The sequence below is a fragment of the Callionymus lyra genome, chromosome 5, assembly GCF_982586985.1.
Source record: "Callionymus lyra chromosome 5, fCalLyr1.hap1.1, whole genome shotgun sequence".
NCBI lineage: Eukaryota > Metazoa > Chordata > Actinopteri > Syngnathiformes > Callionymidae > Callionymus > Callionymus lyra.
In genome coordinates, this window is record NC_141822.1 from 13898375 (window position 1) to 13917206 (window position 18832).

The following is an 18832-nucleotide window of genomic DNA, read 5'->3' on the forward strand; positions in this document are numbered from 1 at the left end:
ACCCACTTATGCTTTTAAGTTGACACTTTAGAGACTGATTGACGTCCATGCTTTTCTTTGTGGGTTTCAAAGGGTATTTTTCCTTCATACTTCCGAGGTTGACTTTCTACTCTCTTGTTCTCAAAATAAATCCATCTTATATTTTGATCCACTCAAAAAAATTGAAAAGCTCTCACACAAAAGACACCGAGAGACGTCCATGGAAATGTTTCAGAAAGTTCTCCATTGTCCACTGACTCATATTTTTCTTTTATTGGCATTATTAAATCACTTTTTTCATTCTTGTATCAGGAATGAGTTACAATGAGTCATAAATAATCTTGGACAACTTTGAAGATCATTGAAGACATCTATTTCGTCCAAGAAGCATGTCCGTCTTTTCTCTGCAAGAAAGAAGATTAGAGTTGTCGGCTGGTTCCTGGCAGGACACAGTGAAGTGAGATAAAGTGCCAAAAATACAAAGTAAAGTGTCTTTCTGCACTTCATCATGGACCGGCTGCTGGTCGACTTGGTGCTTCAATGTTTAAGAGATCAACTGGTTTCACATTGTTTGATTGTTACCATGGATTCAATTAATATTTCTGGAACTTGTAAAAAAAAGTTACATGTTTCAAATGTGATTAAACGGTTCATGAATGATTAATGTTATAAATAGTTTATTTGATCACAACCTTTTTTGTTAACTTCTTAAATGTCCACACTTTTTTTTACAAAAGCTCACTCGGCAGGAGCTCTGGACTGGTTTCCCTTGCGATGACATGACCATATTAAGTTTATGTTTTACAAAGTATCGCTAGTTTAGATACTTTTTTTTGGTTCACTCCAACAAAACTAGCATCTTTATGTGTCAAGAGTCACATGCTAGTTTAACTATTAGGAATGAAACGCCTTTTTAGACAGTAATAATCAATAAATCAGAAATTAAAAACATTATTATTTCTCTCTGTGTGGTCAAATATATAATAAGTCATTGAGCGGATCTGGTACCAGGACCCGGTCCGATGGTTCGGGGACCAATGACTTGAATTAGTTAATCAACCTTATATATGTGTTTTTAGAGTTTGAGAGGAAACCAGAGTGTCTGGATTAAACCAATGGAAAAGCAAGAAGCGATCCAACAAATACCAAAGAGAAAGGACGCAGGTTTCCTTGAGCTGGAAATGAACCTGCAACCTTCTTACCGTCATGTGGTCACAAACACCACTTAAACAAAATACTTAATACTAGATTGCAGAGTTTCACTTTTCAAGGGATAAATGATTGACACTTCTTTTTCTTTTTGGATCTTAAAAAAGTTACAAAAAAAAGCTCAAAGCAAGCAAATGGAAATGATTGAATTGCTTTATTACCTGCATTGCCCTTTCAATTGATCATGAGCTTTATTTCTGTCAATAAAAATGAATATTCTACTGGTTTAAATGGGCATCAGGCTTTGGGTGACAGTTGATCAGGAAACGATCAGTTGGTCCTTTGATCTGGTCTACGACGGGCGTGGTTCAGATCCGGCTTCTTTCATGAAATGCATTTCAGCTTTCAAAGTCATTTTTTTTTCGATTCTCCTTTCAATGTTTTTGCCGTCCTGATCACCTTCACCAGCTCGTCTCGTCACCTTCGTCTCACTCGGCAATCAATCACACGCGTTGGCGATCTTTCCTCCTTCGCACCTCCTCCCTCGCCGTCAACTCCGGTCCAGACAGATCCGGATCCGGTTTTTAGTTCAGTGCTCGCAGAAACATGTTGGCAGGACAGTTACATTTTATTCTTCCTGATGTTGAAGAAATCAATACAACGGATCCAGTAGTTCATTGAACGCGTCTTGTATTTTCGTCTTGCTCAAGGGAACTTAAGCTCAGAGACATGATGATGATTAACTTGATCTGCTCTTTAACTGGCCTCGTCATCCGTGGAGCAGAGAGCAGCCGCTCTGGTCTGAGATGATGTTCTTCTGAGAGAGAATCGCTGCCGTTAGTTTAGAAAGGATGCCCGTTAAATGGCCGACTCATGTTTAATGTGGCACCTTTAAGAGCCTCGGTCATGGAACTCATCACCAGAGAGCCTTCGTTGATGCTAGAGCGGGAATTTGAACCGATTATTGTGGATGAAAGCTTTTGCAGTAGCAAAGAGAACAAACTGTCTTTTTTCCCTTAAATCTAAGAAATTGCTATTGTCTTTTTTTCTAGACAGATGGACGAGTTTTGAGTCATAGACTGTATAAGATATGAGTGTTTACTAATCTGTTTCTGAAATGAGATATTTTGGTTTACATAGGTATAGTTTGGACAAGCTTAATTATGATTGGTTGACAACACTTGCACATTAAGTCACACCTTCAACTCTCACGTGTCAATTAGGACGAGGTTCACGACTGTAATGAAATTATATATTGAATAAAAAAAACTTAATTCCAAATACAAAGACGGTAGCAAATCGTAGGCAAAACAAATCAAATGATAAAAGAAAAATCAAAAATCTATGGAGTACGTTATTAAGGACAGTAGCAGGAAATCTTTTCTTACACTGGAGGATGTAAATGATGTATTAAATGAGTTTTATAAATGGTTATCTAGTGGAAATCTAAACTCGAACACAGATAACATCATAAAGTTACTTGACGGATTCAAATCTCTCTGGAGAACAAGTCAATAGTTTAGAAAGACCTATATCCCCGCAGGAAATGTTCTTTCCTCTTGATAAGATACTCATCAATAAATCTCCAGCTCCAGGTGGGTTCCAGGTCGAGTTCTACAAAAACTTTTTGACAACTATCTCACATTTGCCATGATAACGCTACTTTTAAAACAAGAGAACAAGATTCTAAAGTCATTATGGCACATGTAATATTGCATAATAATGAAAGTATTAAGTGTCAACTTGTATAAAATAACTATAGAACAATTAATCTCAGCAACTGATAAATGGAAATGTATTAAAAACAGATATAATGGAAATACATTCCTCCCTGTACAGTGTGTTTCAAAAGTGAATTATAAATATATTTTTAATATCATAAAAGTCTGTGAGTGTGTCCCAGTAGTTCTACTGGACACTCGAGAAACTGCATATTTTTGCACTTCAGCATTGGCTTCAATTCTGAAAATGGGATGTTGCTCTATGGATAAACTTTGCAAACCATATCTTGTTAGTCACAAACATTATGAAAAAAACAGTTCAGAAGTTCAGTGGTCTTTTACCGTCTTATCTAAAATTGTCTTCTATATTGTGGTGTTTATTTATCATGATTCGTAAAATAGTTTCAGCTCATTCTCCTGCCGCATTCAAGATCATAGATAGTCATTTTGTTTCCCATTGTCCTCTCTTCGTTCTTTTATCTTAAAGTGCACTTGCTAAGGTGGACGTGTTTATCCGTCACAATCTCTATTCCAGCGATAAACTGCAGTACTGAGCAGCAAGTAATTCTTAATGGAGGCGCTCCCATGTGTTCTGGTGGCAGCAGCCGCATTAGTGGGTTTGCTTTTTGAGGTTATGTCAGACGTCAGACCTGATTTGCACTGAGCACATCTCACTTACATCTGTTTGACGATGACCTTTTCAAATCACTTCATTAAACAGTTGCTCTCTTCCTCTCAGGACTATTGCGTTGATTCTGCTCTTCTTCCTAGTCTTGATTGACAATCCATTGAAGCCACTTAAGCACTATACGCTTGATTTAGTTTTCCATTTTCCACTCTATCCATCTGTAATGTCTGCAAGTTTATTATCATGTTACCCTCTATAACCCACAGCAATTAAGAAGAGATAAGACTTATGTATATTCCTCCCACATTGGGGAAATTAAAGTAGTCACAGCAGTTCACAAAAAACGGTAAACATACATTCACCAATGAAGAGTAAAAATATTGAAATTAATTAAAAGTAAATAAAGAAAAGAAAACATGCAATAATAATAATAATTAGATAATGACAAATATATCAACAACAATTACATATAGTACAAGTACACTCTACAGAAGTACATAAGTTACCTTCTTAAAGTCTGCGTCTTCCATCTTAACCTTTGTCTCGTCTTATCTTGTACATTCTGTCAGATACTACGATGTTAAATAAAAAAATATTTATTTGTCTTTAAGTAACTGTGGATTTGATTTTAAAAAATGATGTGTTTATTGATATTTCCTTGCTGCATTTTTGTTGGAAAATGCCTGCGTGTTGGAAAGAATCTGGCGATACGATAAGTATCACGATACAGGGACAACGATTTGATACATTGCGATGTATTGTGACACAGTAGAGACAAGGATATTTTTGTAGTATTGTTGAGTACTTGACTCTGTCGTTGCTGAATTAACAGACCACATGACATTTTTCGAAGTCGTAACTGCTTTCATTTGTTTTGAAACCAAAATATGTCCAAACATCATTTTAAAAAGCTGCTGAAGCGACTGTATCCTCTCATTCTCAGTCATCGCCGACATTTCAATGTTTATTTAGTTGCTGAGGACGTAATGACTGCTGCCATCTAGCAACTGTAGGTGTAATTGCAACAGAAAAATGAACGAACAGCATGAATATTTTGCAACCAAAAATATAAAATAACATGAAAAAAAAATGGTGTCTATTTTTAATAACTTTTTTTTGCTGAGTTAATAAGAGAAAATAGTGATTGCGTCACTTAAACTATTTCTAAGAAGTTAGATGTTCACAAAAATACCAAAAACAAACCCAAACCACTGAGATAATTAATGTAAAAAAAAAGTCCCTAAACTGACCTTTAGAAAGTTATTTTTGTCTTTTTATTTTCGTTGGAGTTCAGTTCATCAGGAACCTGCCGGTGACTTGGAATATCTAAGGACTTTTAGCCCAGTAAGGGATAATGATGCAGGCTAAATGTGAGTAAGCACAGGATGAACTTCCAGGAAATTGCGACAAAGAGCATCCTCATTATGTCTGCCATTTGCCACCGACGTCACAATCGCCATCTGCCAGTTGCTAGGCGACAAGAGTTGGTGAAATATTCTCAATGATGCCCAACATGTTTGCACATTTTTGGATGAAACCTTTTCAACAAGCAAACTTTTATCCTTGCACCGGCTCATCTAGACCACATTTCTTTATGCATATTTACAACTTTGGGAACGTTTATCAGCTACAATATGTCAGACATATTTCTAAAACAATCACTTATTATGGTCTGTCTGTAGAAGGGGGCATGTGTTTTCCTTTAGCATATTGTCTGTTGTATAAACTTTATTATTCAACCAGAGAATGTAAAATAAATAACTTTTTAAAAATAAAAATATATGCTTTTTAATGTCACATATGCTCAAAGGATCAAAGAAAAGTACCACAATTTGGAGCTGCTTCGTGGAAAAAAAACACTCAAAATGTTTTTTCTCGTCTGTAAAGTCGGGGTTAGAGGAGCTTTTATTTTGAAATCCTAAATCGGAAAACTCTACAGATTGGGCCCCTTGTCCTCACTATATTTATAATATGGCCCAATTCAAAAAGAAAAAGTTTGGGACACCCCGGCTATATGAAAAACATACAATAATTAAATAATCAATTAAGAAGTGTTATCTTTATTTTTTCATTTAATTACCTGTTTTTATTTGTTTATGCCATCTTCAGTCTGCAAGTCACTTTCTTTTACTTTGTTTAATCTTATTTTACTGTATTCATCTCATTTTATTAACATATTTTTAGTAAAATGGGTTCTATTTTATGCTGTAACCAAAACATCAGAACAAATCCTTGTGTGTTTTTTACAATACTGTGGATAAATGGATTCTGATACATAAATGACAGTCGTTTAACATTTTCAATTCAATCATAGAAACTAAAAATGTACATTTAAAAGCGCTTCAGAAGTTTTCTAGACATAAAAGTGAAAAGTTCCTGTTCGTCCGCTGCAGGACTGTATAGATGTGACTCGGTTCAGATCGTTTGTTTTTTGAACTGCAGCATTGATCAGTGCGGCTGCAGTGAGGCGAGGCATCCTGATCATAAAGAGCGAGTGAAGATCGAGCTCATCGGCTGGAAAATACAAGGATAATGAAGGCACGGAGAAGAACGAGTTGAGAAAGGACAAAAATGTCAGGTTCAATATAATAACGCCACAAAATGCTTCTTAAGACTAACTTCACACTTTGTACATTTCAGTAGAAACACTTTATTTCTCTTCGTGAATAACAATTATTCATATCTGTGTGTTTTTCACGGCACATATAATACAGACTTTGATCCTCTTGTGAAAATAATAGACATATATATATATCTCCACCCCCAAGCGACTCGTTGTATAAACAAAGCGGGTGTGACTACAGCTGCCTGAAGGAGGGGTGAAGCCATTATTTCTATTCAAGTCATCAGAACTGAGAGCGGGTATGAGGCGCCGCCAGGTAGACATACATGTGTCACGACAGCAACAAACACTAATACAAATAAACAGTAAACCAATGTTTTTTTTAAAGAATGTGAGTAAAATATTCATGGGACATTTTTAACATTTTAATATGCACCGTTATGAAGTTAAACATGATCCATTTACATTTACTTGAGCAGCAAAACATGAGTTGACTCTTTAGTTCGGTGATTTAAGGAGAACGTAAACACTGTTTTTGTAGTAGCTCACTATTAGAGCCGCTGAGTTGTCTGTCACACCATTTCAGATGATTCTGTTGCTGACTGGTGTTGTTTTCCTCGACTCCTCGGGTCATGGACAATTGTCTAAAATGAGTGAGCTCTCAGACTAAAGTTAGCTTCTGGCCTCTAAACTCCAAAAAAACTGGTGAATACTCTCTGGTTTTCGATGTTGTGTGTGCCATCATTATCCAAAATGATGGAGCTGATTTGGAAGAGCCAATCTCTAATCTCCAATGGCAACAGGGTTCAAGTTGACTAAAGGTTCAAATTTGGACCACTTGTGCAGCATTTCTCGCTGTGTAACCATGACAACACACCACTCTCTGTCTCTATCTGGTCTTTTACTACAGTACACTTGTTTTTTTCTTTTTTTATTGAGTCAGACCGAAGCATGAGTTAAAGGCGTATTAAACTGCAATCTTGAAACAGTTCATGAGGTCTTCTGATGATCAAATCATTCGTTGTATTTTATCAATACAAGCAGCTCATGTTTGATATTTACTTATTTACTCTTGCTAGGATTGTTGCTTCTGTTTATATTTGCCGTTCTGAGCAGGGAAGTTGACTTACTCATCAGCAAGTGGTCATTTAAATTCCTCATTTTCAACACTCCTCCGCAGATGAATCATTCATGCTCTGCAGACGAAGAAAAGTAATTGTAACTGTCACTCCACAGCTGGAGTTTCACTTCACGGCGCCACGGTGTACAAATCATGATTTTCAGAACCAATAAATGTAATATAGTGACTCTTTTAACGCCTGCAAATGATGTTTAGAATGAAATACATGTCACATTGTTCAGTTAATGGGGTTGTAAAGGAGGTTATTTGGATGTAAAGTGAACTCCAGGGACAACAAGTCCGAGAAGATCCAGACAGAAACTTTATTCCAAGAGGCTTTTGGTAGTGGCAGCATCCCAGAATGAGTCCCCCACCTCTCGGTAAAAGTGTCAAGGGCTTGCTGATGCAGCGGGTCCGACTGTCGGCACTGATAGATTGACCGCGTCTGTAAATAAAACTTAAATTATGCGCCCCTCTTTTCATCTGCACTCCGCGCACACCCTCCACAAACTGATACAAATTTTCCAGAAGAGGCAGAACGCCGAGTAAGTTAGGAGCCGCTGCCAAGCATTAGCCGTGATGGATCTGGCGCCGGGTCACCTCGAGGGGTCGTATATCGCCCGAGACGTGTTCAATATGGCGCAGGTTTTTCTCAAAACTTTCCGTGGATAGTTAGAAGACTTTGTAGACAGGGAGGCTGATATCAATGCAATTAAACAAACCGGCAAAAAATGACATTTCAGTGTTTTTGGTCTTAATGAAAGTCACTTAATCCAGTGAAAATGTCAGACGGAGTCATTTGGATTGTACAAAGCCAAGTCCTTTCTCTCCTGAAGTCTGAATTAAAAATGTATTCTTTGTACTTTTTCCTCATTTCTTGGAAGTTTTTTTTGCCACCTGAATTGACCTGATTGAAGCTTCATGAAGCCTTATTTTTGTAGAACACATCAGGTGGCGCACACTGGATGAGGTCAGCAAAGACTGCCATCTAGTGGGCTGTGAAAATGAGGACGAAGTAAACGAAGCTTCATCAGCCACTTGTCACCCCAAGTCAGAGAGAACTATTGTCCTTATATTTATATTATTAAAGCATTAAGGGACCAGAAGTATTGTTTCATTTGCATCCTACTCATCTCAGCCACTTCTACCACCTTCCGTTACCTCTGACCTTTGACCTTGAAACAGTCTCTGCCCGCTCCGCCCTCGGCGTCTCGCTCGCCCCCCGCCGCCACACCTCAGTGTTCCTTCCCTCCCTCACAGGTGGGGGATCAGATCCTGGAGGTGAACGGCCGCAGCTTCCTCGGCATCCCCCACGACGAGGCGGTCCGGGTCCTGAAGTCGTCGCGGCACCTGATGATGACGGTGAAGGACGTGGGTCGCCTGCCTCACGCCCGGACGGTGGTGGGCGAGACCAAGTGGATCACCAGCTCTCAGATCGCCGAGAGCTCGGCCAACAGCAGCATGGCAGGGTGAGCGCGATCGACCCCAGTTTTGTGCTTTAACGTGTTGATTTAAGTGTGTCTTGAATAGATGTTGGACTCTATTGTATCATCAGTATGTGTCTGTTTGTACAAAACTATCTTTTCATTCAAATAATTACATTAGAAAATGTGCTTAAGCCCCGCCCACTGAAAACACTGTTTTTCTGGAGATTAAATCTTGCTTCTAATCAATCCCGGTAGTCTCCACCTCCAAGGGACTCGTTGTATAAACAAAGCGAGCGTGATTACAGCTGGCTGGAGGAGGAGCGAAGCCATTATTTCTACTGAAGTTATCAGAACTGAGAGCGGGTATGAGGCGCCGCCAGGGGTGAAGCCCTCGTCTGATTCGATCAGACATCTGTCTCTCAGACGGCAGGACTCTCATTTGCAGACTTTAATGTGACACCAAAAGCAATCAGGAGATCTGCAGGAAGAAATGCCAGCCTTTCAAACCAACTCACTCGGCAGCTCCTGACCCGGAAGATGAGCGAGCGTGTTCATGAAAGCTGGTGCTGCTAAAAAAAATAATCCTTATTAACAACAACTTTTTTGAAAAGCTCGATTAAATACTTTAACTCAGGATTTCGTCATCGACTGAAATTGAATCTCTGCTATCAAGTGAACTTAACTGCCCCTAAGTTGCCTTAAATACTTTCACTTAAGACTTTTATTTTGGTGCTGAGCTACAGCGACATTTAGGTTCATTGGTCCGTTGTTTATCACAGGGGTTACTGGCTTTTCCTTGGTTTTCTGGAACTCCTGTTGTGTTATCAGTATTATCTTGCCCTTTAGAGTTTATACTTTATTGAATATTGTTTTGATTGTTTAAGCGCTTTTTGACCCTGGTCTGGAAAAGCGCTATACAAATAAAAATTACTTTCTTACTTACTTACTTAAAACTTTAATTTTTTACTATTAATAAATTCCTTTTAACTGACTTTAAATGACTCTTTGTAAAATATAATACTTTATAATACTAATTTTCTCCTTTTTCTTCATATCCTGAAAGTTCCAACTATTTTAGGTGCTCTACAGCTGCGTAGCATTTCCAGTAGTTTGGAGCTACAGTTAGCATCTTTCTCTGGTGCTTTGGCGCAGCAACAGGCGCTGAACATTTAGTGGAAATAAGGCTTGAAATAAATGAAAAATATCACTACATAATTTCACAGTCGAACTGGAATCAATATTAAAAATTAAAAGGTCAAAAGTTTCTGAACACGGGCAACAAATTAACGAGTCCCTTGGACGATCAACCCACACAACACTGTGCTGTGATGTTCACTGACAAGATCAGGACACAAAACACGGTGGGATTATTCAAGCAGTACGATTTAGACAAAGAATCATAGACTTGGAATGTACATTAAAAAGTTGAGTGGACAATTCTTTACATAGCAGTGAACAGCGGGTGGTAGTATTTTAAAAGAAGAATTGTGTTCTTTGTGATAACATGTCTAAAACGGCGGCACACGTTCATTGTGTTCAGGCTCATATCTCGCGCCTTGATGAAGACGAGCAGTTATCTAGACGTACAAAAGCAGCAGCAGGGGAGGCGACATTTAATATTGCTCCTCTGACGTGACAAGATATGGATGAGTTATTCTCCAAAGGCCTCCTGGCTAATTGGATTTAAATCCCACCTCATGTGTGCCAGTTATCGAACGTATGTAAAGTGTTTTTCCTCAACAATTGTGCTCAAGTCGTTTTAGCTCCTGATTCAAGAGCAATGAATGTTAGCTGTCATTTCATGTCATTTCTAAAAAATAAATCCTATTTTCAAGAAGTCAGAATACGTTTTTTTTAAAGAACGACAAAAGAATGGATGGATTGTAGAAAGAAAGTGGACTGACTTTACATATGAATGGGCTCGCCTGAGGAAAAAGTTCTTTGGCAGCAAAAGGTGTTTGGAACAAATGTTTCCTGCTGTTCAGAAAACTTTTGGATGTGGGTTTGATCCAAGGTCGCGTAACAATAATTAACACCAAAAAATTAGAAGGTTTTATTCTGTGTTTCGCGTAGATGCTTTTATTTATTCAAGGCAAGTCTTTAAAAAAGAAGTTTGTGACTTTATAAAAGATGTAATTATGTATTGCAGATCCTTTCTAAAGTAGAAACTTTTCAAGTATATCATGTGATTCTTAGTTATATACTGTATTTACATTTAATCTAAGGTAGAAAAGACACACAGATAGTTTGACATTTAATCATCTTTATGGTGGATGGTGAAATAACCACAACTTCTGCAGATATTACTTTATAAGTGAAACATGTTATTAACGCGACCTGTGTTGACCTCGTCTTATTAAGAAAAATCTTGGGTGACCTCGGTCATAATTTTATACAATATATCAGGAGGTGACTTTGATCTCTCCTGCACCTTTATTAAACTTCTTGTAATACTTTATTAACGTGGTATGAAGATTTAACCGGCGTGTCTTCTCTCATTCTTCCTGACAGATTTCCGATGGAGCCGGGAGCGTCGGCTGCCGGGAAGGTAAGATTCTCACGAGGCCATGCTTGTCAACGTGATGTTATCGATGGAGATTTACTGGCTGAAGATGAAGGATTCCTGTTGAGAGATGTTGCCTAAGACGAAGAGGCAGAATTAAGTGTTTATAAAAAGTCTTTAATAACACTATTAAATATACAACGCAATTATTAAAACAGTAACTTGTAATGAATATATATATATATACAGTATATAAAGCTTAAACTAACAAGGGGCCACAAACTTTTTTACAGTCGAGTTCCCAAGCAGAGCAGAATTGATCTATACTTAACAAGAAGCATGAGTTCGATCACAATCTTTTCTGTTGTCTGGTCTTTATTCATTATTTCCAAATTGTTTTCTTGAAACATTGTTTTTTTTTATAACTTATTTTTGAACTGACACCTTTTTTGTTCACAAAGGAAAGTCTACTTGGATTTTTCACCCCTGGTCGTCACAGTGCCTTGATTCTATTATTGATTTGTCATTGGAAAGTAACAGTCCAAGAAAGGGAAACATAAATTTCAACTTAACATACAGCCAATGATGGTAACATTTTCTAGCACATTAGCAGATTATACATATATATTTGGTCTTGTTCACCTGCAGGTGCAAAATAGTCAGAAAAAAAGGCCTTTGTTATTATTAGGACAGCGGGTACAGCTGGCTGAGTCGTTTCACTTGGCCTTCCAGACCGTTTCTCAAAGGAGATTTTATTTTGGAAACTATAAAGATGTTTAAGTGTTCAAGATAAGATAGGGGACATTGAATAATTGTAGACATATTACAGACACTTCCAATAAGGGTAAAATATATGTCCAGGAAATACATTTTTTTGAATAAGGATAAAGAAAGATAATTCAGAGCCTCTACAAAATGAAAATACAACATCTTCAGAGTAATACTTCCTATCACAGAAGAAGTTTGGTGAAAATCAATTTTTGTTTGGCCCGTGACTGTATTGTTGGCCCCTTGTGTGATTCAGTTTGACACTCCTGGTATAAGCAGTTATCCAGAGGACGACGAGGAGACTATTATTGTCTCATCCTTTGGTGACTTGGCACGGACTAAGAGGACAAAGAAAGTAGAAGGGAACAGAGGTGACAACTTTTTACTTTTACAAATACCTCCTGGCACAGGTAGAAGACAAACGTCTAGGTTAAATCGAGAATATAAACACTGTTTATTGGGGTTTAGGGTGAAATGCTTTAAAGGCAAACTTTTGCAGAGTCAATGGAGTGTCCTGTGTTTGTTGCCATTTTATAAACACTGACCTTTCCGGGGAGAAAGCAAAGGCTGAACTGGGGGAAGTGCAAACTCATCTGAAGCTGTCAGACGAAAGGGCATTTCTTTAATTAAACTGGCATCTATTGTGACGGGGGGAAGAGAAGAGCGTTAACTTGGCAAACTGTTTACTTTTGCTATATATATTTGTGTAAATATGTGCACTTTCTGTGAACTAGTTTTGTTTTCTTAGCTTGTTTCATACCTTTGTTTTAACATAATTGAAACATCTTTTATTTCCAAACGTATTTGACTTGATTCCAGATGGTCACAGTAAACTGTACTTCTTGAGATGCTTCGCCGCCGTCAGGTGAACAATTCACCAGGTGATCCGTAAAAATCCAGGCTTCAAGGGCGCTTTTGACTGCTACTCCACGGGTTACTAGATTCAATCTCTTTTATTTCCACTACAAATGTTTTATTGTACCGAGCCTCTGTTGAAAACAACAGCAGAGTGATCTTTATACGTTTCCTTGGGCGTAAATCCACAGATAACGTGGTTTGTCAGCAAGAGGCCGACGATGATAGTCGGGGAAGAGACACCGTTCTTTGTACTTTGACTCGCATCGAACCATTGACTGTAGAAATGCTGCTTTTGAACTGTGCACTGTGTGTTTATTGTAAGCTGTCATCTTGTTGACTGACCTCGGTATATATTTCACAGTATCTCTCATGTGTTCTTCTGTGGTCCTCATTAAAGGAAGAATAGGGAAGTTATTATTATTTTACATTTCTGGAATCAACGCCATCTTCTAATTTTTTTTATCTTAAACAATCATGGAATTTTTCATGGATCAATTCAGGAGGAACAAAATAAGCTTAATGTCTTTAGAAGGATATAAAACTGTTCCACCCACGAGGCAGAAAGGATGTCATTTTTCTTCAACTTGAAATGTTGTTCGGAGAGATCCGTCTAAGTAGAGCTATGATTTATTTTCCACACTTAATCCTCTGCAGTCTATCATAAACAACACGGATCTCTCCTTGTTCAAGTAAAATTATTGTGACTTAATTTGCAGGCGTATGCACTGTCGCCACAATTTGACTCGATCACCATTCACCAGGTAACGATTCGCATTAATTAGATTTCATGATGCGATAATTCACAGATCTACGGCTCACAACAAGAAAACACTTTCATCCGTCAGGAGGTTACAAGATGTTTAACAACATATTTAATTGGCTTCAGTGTGTGTATTATCGCTCTGCTCTACCGTGGACACGGATGTCATTAAATAAAATAAAGTACAATGGCGCACTAAAAAGAAAATGCACATCGATGCTGGGCTGTTCATGTCTACACATTGCGATGATTCGACGAATGAATTATTGTTGACAAATACAGATGACAGTTTCTTCATAGAGACATACGAGGTGAACTTCAAACCCACCATCTTCTCCACTACCTTCAAGGCTTTAGGATCAAGGTTGCTTTCACCAGATGTTCCAATGTGTTTTCCGTGAAACCCAAGCAGTGTTCCTGAGTGACAACCACTCACAGAGAGAAAATAAGAGCGAGGACACCGGTTCAGAGGACCAGCTTTATTAGTTGTAGGAACTCTGTATTCCATCCGCAGGGCTGGTACACTCACCTTATGTAACTAGGTTCTAGCTGCACATTGACGTTGTCAACGGGTACATGAAAGACGTTTCTTCCTGGGATTTCGTGATCGACTTTATTCAATATTCCGTTGTGGAGTTGAAGTTTTCTTGAGTTATTAGTCGAGAAATGAAATGAAAAGCGGAGAAGAAGCGACAGAGAAAAGCAACAGGATGGTACCAGAAGGCATTACTGCGCCTGCTGCAGTCAATCGAGCTCTTTCTCTTCTGTTCTTTTGAGGTTTGACAAAGACGACACGAGGGATGAATCCATGACTCCATCTGTGCAGGAGGGGATTTGAAACACTTGTCAGAAAGAAATGGAACGAAAACGGAGACAATTCTCTAAAGAGTATCAACACACGACTAGAGCATAATCAATATTGATACCTAGTCTTGTACAGCTTCCAATATTTGTAAACGCCAGAAGGAATTGTGTAGTAGATTTTGAATAGGAGGAAAAACACGGATATAATTAAGATGGAAAGAGCCTCAAAGAATAAAAAGACAATATCGCAATCGGATTTATACGTCGGATTAGCTAACTTGATTTAGAACTGAAACTCAAAACTAGATTTATCAGATAAGATTTGGTTCTAAAAAGTGTTGAGATTAACACGTTACAGAAACTATGTTACATTTTGCAGTAACTAAGTGTTCCTTTAAGAGCCTTGTTACTCCTTACTTCAGGCTTTGTCCTTCAGTTCAGTTAGCTTACCTGGCTGATTATTTATTCTTAAAGAGAGGTTAATTACTGTATATTCATACACAATGATGGATAGATGGAGGTTTTCGTTACTACTCTTTCAAAATAAATTAACAATGAATGCTGGATGAGGTAAAGACTGGAAGAAAGACAATAATGTTCCCTTTCTTTGCAGCTCTTTGATAATCAATGACGCATTCAATGACACTGGGATTGCTACGGTGCGTTTAAAAACGTATGATGAATAATGTATCACTTCGATGAAAACATTAACACAAAGAAAACACATACTCTCTGTCAATCAGCGATGAGATAGAAATGCTTAAAATTGGACATTGTTTGATAAGTTCACTATTGTCTGAACTTGTTTTATTTCTCCAGTTATTTATAGATTTAACACTTGAATCATTCCTTTAAAGGTTGTTGTGGTTTTATACAGTGTCGTTCAATGTTATTGGTTATGTTTAATAGATTTGTGTGATCAAAAAGAAAATTAGGAAAGAGTCTTGTATGTTAGTTTCTAGGAGGGAAATAAATTGGGAAAGTGTTGTTCTTTTGAGACTCTTTGTGTTAGCTTCAACAATTTTGATCGCTTCAACCTTAATTATTTTTTTTTATTTGTTTTGTTTATTAAATGTATTGTTTATTAATTACAGCATCCAAACCTACACTTTAAAATGTACCTTTAAAAGTACCTACACTGGTACTTAGTAATAACAATTTTACTTGTAGAAGTAGAGATATACAGAATGTACCTGTTGACAGTCCCATTTTTCTTTTCTTTATGCTCCATTGTAAGTTATTGATTATCAGAGAGACAAGAACAAAGTTCACAACCAGAAAAACACAGACTAGAACGATATACTGTTAACAAAATGGTGATTGTTCTTCCTGATGGCTTATTGGTATATGTCCTATGGATAACATCCCCTACATTACGAACACAAGCAATGAATATGTTAACATGTGTGGTTGTGTAAATATGACACACACTCAACACAGTCTTGCTCAGTTATTGTCTACAACTTCCTGTTACGAGCAGTTTGGTAAATGTACTTTTAGTTCAGCCCATCAACTTACACAATAAAAATGTTTTGTCCCCTTTTGCGATTAAGTCTAAAGTGTCTAACATGATAAAAAATTGTAATTTGATTTGAAAACTGATACATGTAACCGGCCGCGGAGTGAGCGAGCCAGAGAAAGAAATAGATTTGGCAGCCAGTCCCCGGATCTCGCCTGCGAGTAGGAAGGTAATAATTCACAGCTCTGCGGTATCCTCCTGAGTGTCGGGCAGAATCTGTTCCAGTCAGCACCAACACCAGAGTGTCGACCCGTCCTCCACGTAAATGTTCATCCGTCTGCGCCTCATAAAATAAAAAAAGTTAAATGTTCATCTTCGTGTTCCTAAGATGCTGTCACATCATTTCAGTGCTCGTCGACACATCTTTCCACGAGCCGCCGTTTTCCTCTCGGCGAGGACGTCTCGCTCTCTCGGTTCTGTAATTGCGGCCCAAAGGCCAGTCTGGGCTGATAAGCTAATTAATTAAGGATAGGTCAGGCAGCAATTCTCCAACATTTATTCCACACTGACCCCATTTCCGCCTCCATCCAGAACAAATTAACGTTGTTTGGACGAAGCTAAGGTGATTTCCCGTAAAAAAAAATTAAAAAAATTGGATCAGTTGGATCAGTTGTTTGTTTTTTTCTTTGAAACGAAATCATTTGTGGATTGATTTGCTTACCAGGTTCAGTGACTGTTTCTAAACTAAATCATGAAAAGATATCTTTCAATGATAGACATATTCTTTCAGTACAAGGTTTATTTGTGTATCTCAAGTCATTTTCAGGATCGATGCTTTTACGGCAACTTTAAATGTAACAAATAAAGAAAGGAAAGCAGTGAGATAATGGAAAGTAATTTTAAATATTGGGGGAAACAAGATATCATTAGAAATGCAAGATTTAAAAGGGTTAATATATACTTGTATTTGAGATGCATCCAAAACAAAATATAATAGCCGTTCCAATAAAATCAGTGAATAAAGTTTCCCAACTAACTTGCAGGTTCATTTAAAAAATAGATGAGGATGCCCATTCCTCAAAATAATGTGTCTTGTCATGACTAATGCATAAATATAAATAATGCCTGCACATTAAATAAAAAGAATACGAGAGGTACGTGTTGTTTAACTTTAATTTTTCTTCAGTTTTCTTTTGGTAGAAGAGTTCTTGCATAATTTAAAGTGATGTTATGGACTTGCACTGACTATTAAACCAATTTCACAATGCATAATGCAGCATAATAAATCATTACATCTTAGGTACATGAGTTTTGTGACCATTTATTTTATAAAAGCCTGGAAAGTGCAAGTCTACTACTGCGGCCGCAACACTATACATACTTACATCACTGATCTGATCCAGCCTTACACCCGAGCTCGGGCTCTGAGGTCTATGGATCAGAATCTACTGATGGTTCCTCGCACACGGTTCAGGACCAGAGGAGAGAAATCTTTTCAGGCTGTTGCCTATTTGTTCAGGCCTATTTGTACGTTTCTATTTGTTCAGGCTTTTCCTTGATTTTCTGGAACTCCTGTGTTGTTCTCAGTATTATCTTGATCTTAAAAGTGTATATACTTTTTTGAGTATTGTTTTGTTTGTTTAAGCGCTTTGTGACCCTGGTCTGGAAAAGCGCTATATAAATAAATATTACTTACTTACTTACTTACTTACTTACTTACAATAAGATCTCTAAAACCACGACATGACAAATGGCAAATAAGGGGATTAAACCAGTGTCCTTCGGTTCTAGGGTTGGTGTACTCTACCAATTGAGCAGTCCGGGATAGTGACAAACAAAAATAGATTGTAAAATATAAATTAAATAATTGACAGTTTCAGTAATTCGTTACCATGTTATGTCTCCATAGATTAGTGACGCCGCTAATGTCACCTTCAGTGACGTAAACCGGATGGATGGAGCCACTGTCGCATTACAATAATAAAAAACGATCAATACTATACAAGAGATCAATCGTAGAGGAAAAGGCACGTCATGCATGGAGGATGAATGCATGACCTTGTCATGACAACTTGATCACAATCAATATTAATCCGATCACATGACGTCAGTGGCTTGGGCTTGTTTATGATTTCACTCGGAGATAAAGTAAAGGTAAAGTATCCCAAACATTATGTTCGGATTGAAATTGTGCCTCAGGTTGCATCTTAAATGACTAAAGTAAAAAACAAGAATGCTTTCTATATTCATCCACACGTCCTCATAGTTCAAACACATCAGACTCACCAGAGATGGTGATTATTTGAAGACAAAATCCATCCTCCTTCTGTTTGCTCTGGATCACTGCAATGACTCTGTGTGACTGCGGTCAGGAGGTCAGAGCCTGAAGCTGATGCCATCGTGTGCATTAATAAAGATATACATATCTAAAGTTTGCTTTATAGGCACCAAGTTAAGTTTTGGTTTTCGGGTTTTTCTTTTTATTTGAATTGTCTTTTTACATCTGGATTTCAATGCAAGTACTTTTGCATTAAATGAGTAAAACTCCATACATTTTTGGTTTTACAAAGCTCTGTTATATTCATCAATGAATTACCTCAGCGAAAGAGTGAAAAAAAATGTGTATTTATCAAAATGCCTGTAACAGGAAGTAAATCCATTTCAGTCCCGGAAGCTCGTCTGTCTCTTTGTTTTTCCTCCATTAACTCTACCCTTATTATATCTATATATTATCTGTATAATTGCTCAAGTCAGTTACCTCACTCTGAGATAAAAATCTTGTCTTAAACACTGACATCTTTAAGATCATTTTTGAACGTTTATCTACTTGATTTTGAGCCAACCATCCGGCAGGCCACATAAAATGACTTGATGAGCCAGTCTTGGCCCCCGGGCCATTGAGTTTATAGTATGTGTTCTACTGGATTATGAGTACATTTCGTAAATCTACTGCCACTTGCTGTTATTTGAATTTTCAAAGTAATAGAGTTAAAAAATGTTTGACTAAATATTAATTCAATAAAATAATCATTTTGGTCGCAGATCTCAATTTATTATAAGCTATTCTAAGATGATTGTTAACTTGTTGTGGTT

At 37.5% G+C, this 18832-nt stretch overlaps 1 protein-coding gene across 2 annotated transcripts in view; it reads left to right on the forward strand.

Moving 5' to 3' along the window:
- Positions 1-18832, forward strand: part of whrna (whirlin a) — a 125177-nt gene that overhangs the window by 72028 nt on the left and 34317 nt on the right. The window contains exons 4-5 of one of the 2 annotated variants that reach the window (XM_087791043.1): positions 8346-8629; positions 11099-11135. In XM_087791043.1, the coding sequence (XP_087647169.1) occupies positions 8346-8629; positions 11099-11135 (321 nt within the window). The remainder of the gene's footprint in view (positions 1-8345; positions 8630-11098; positions 11136-18832) is intronic. The other variant, XM_087791045.1, reaches the window with a different exon arrangement.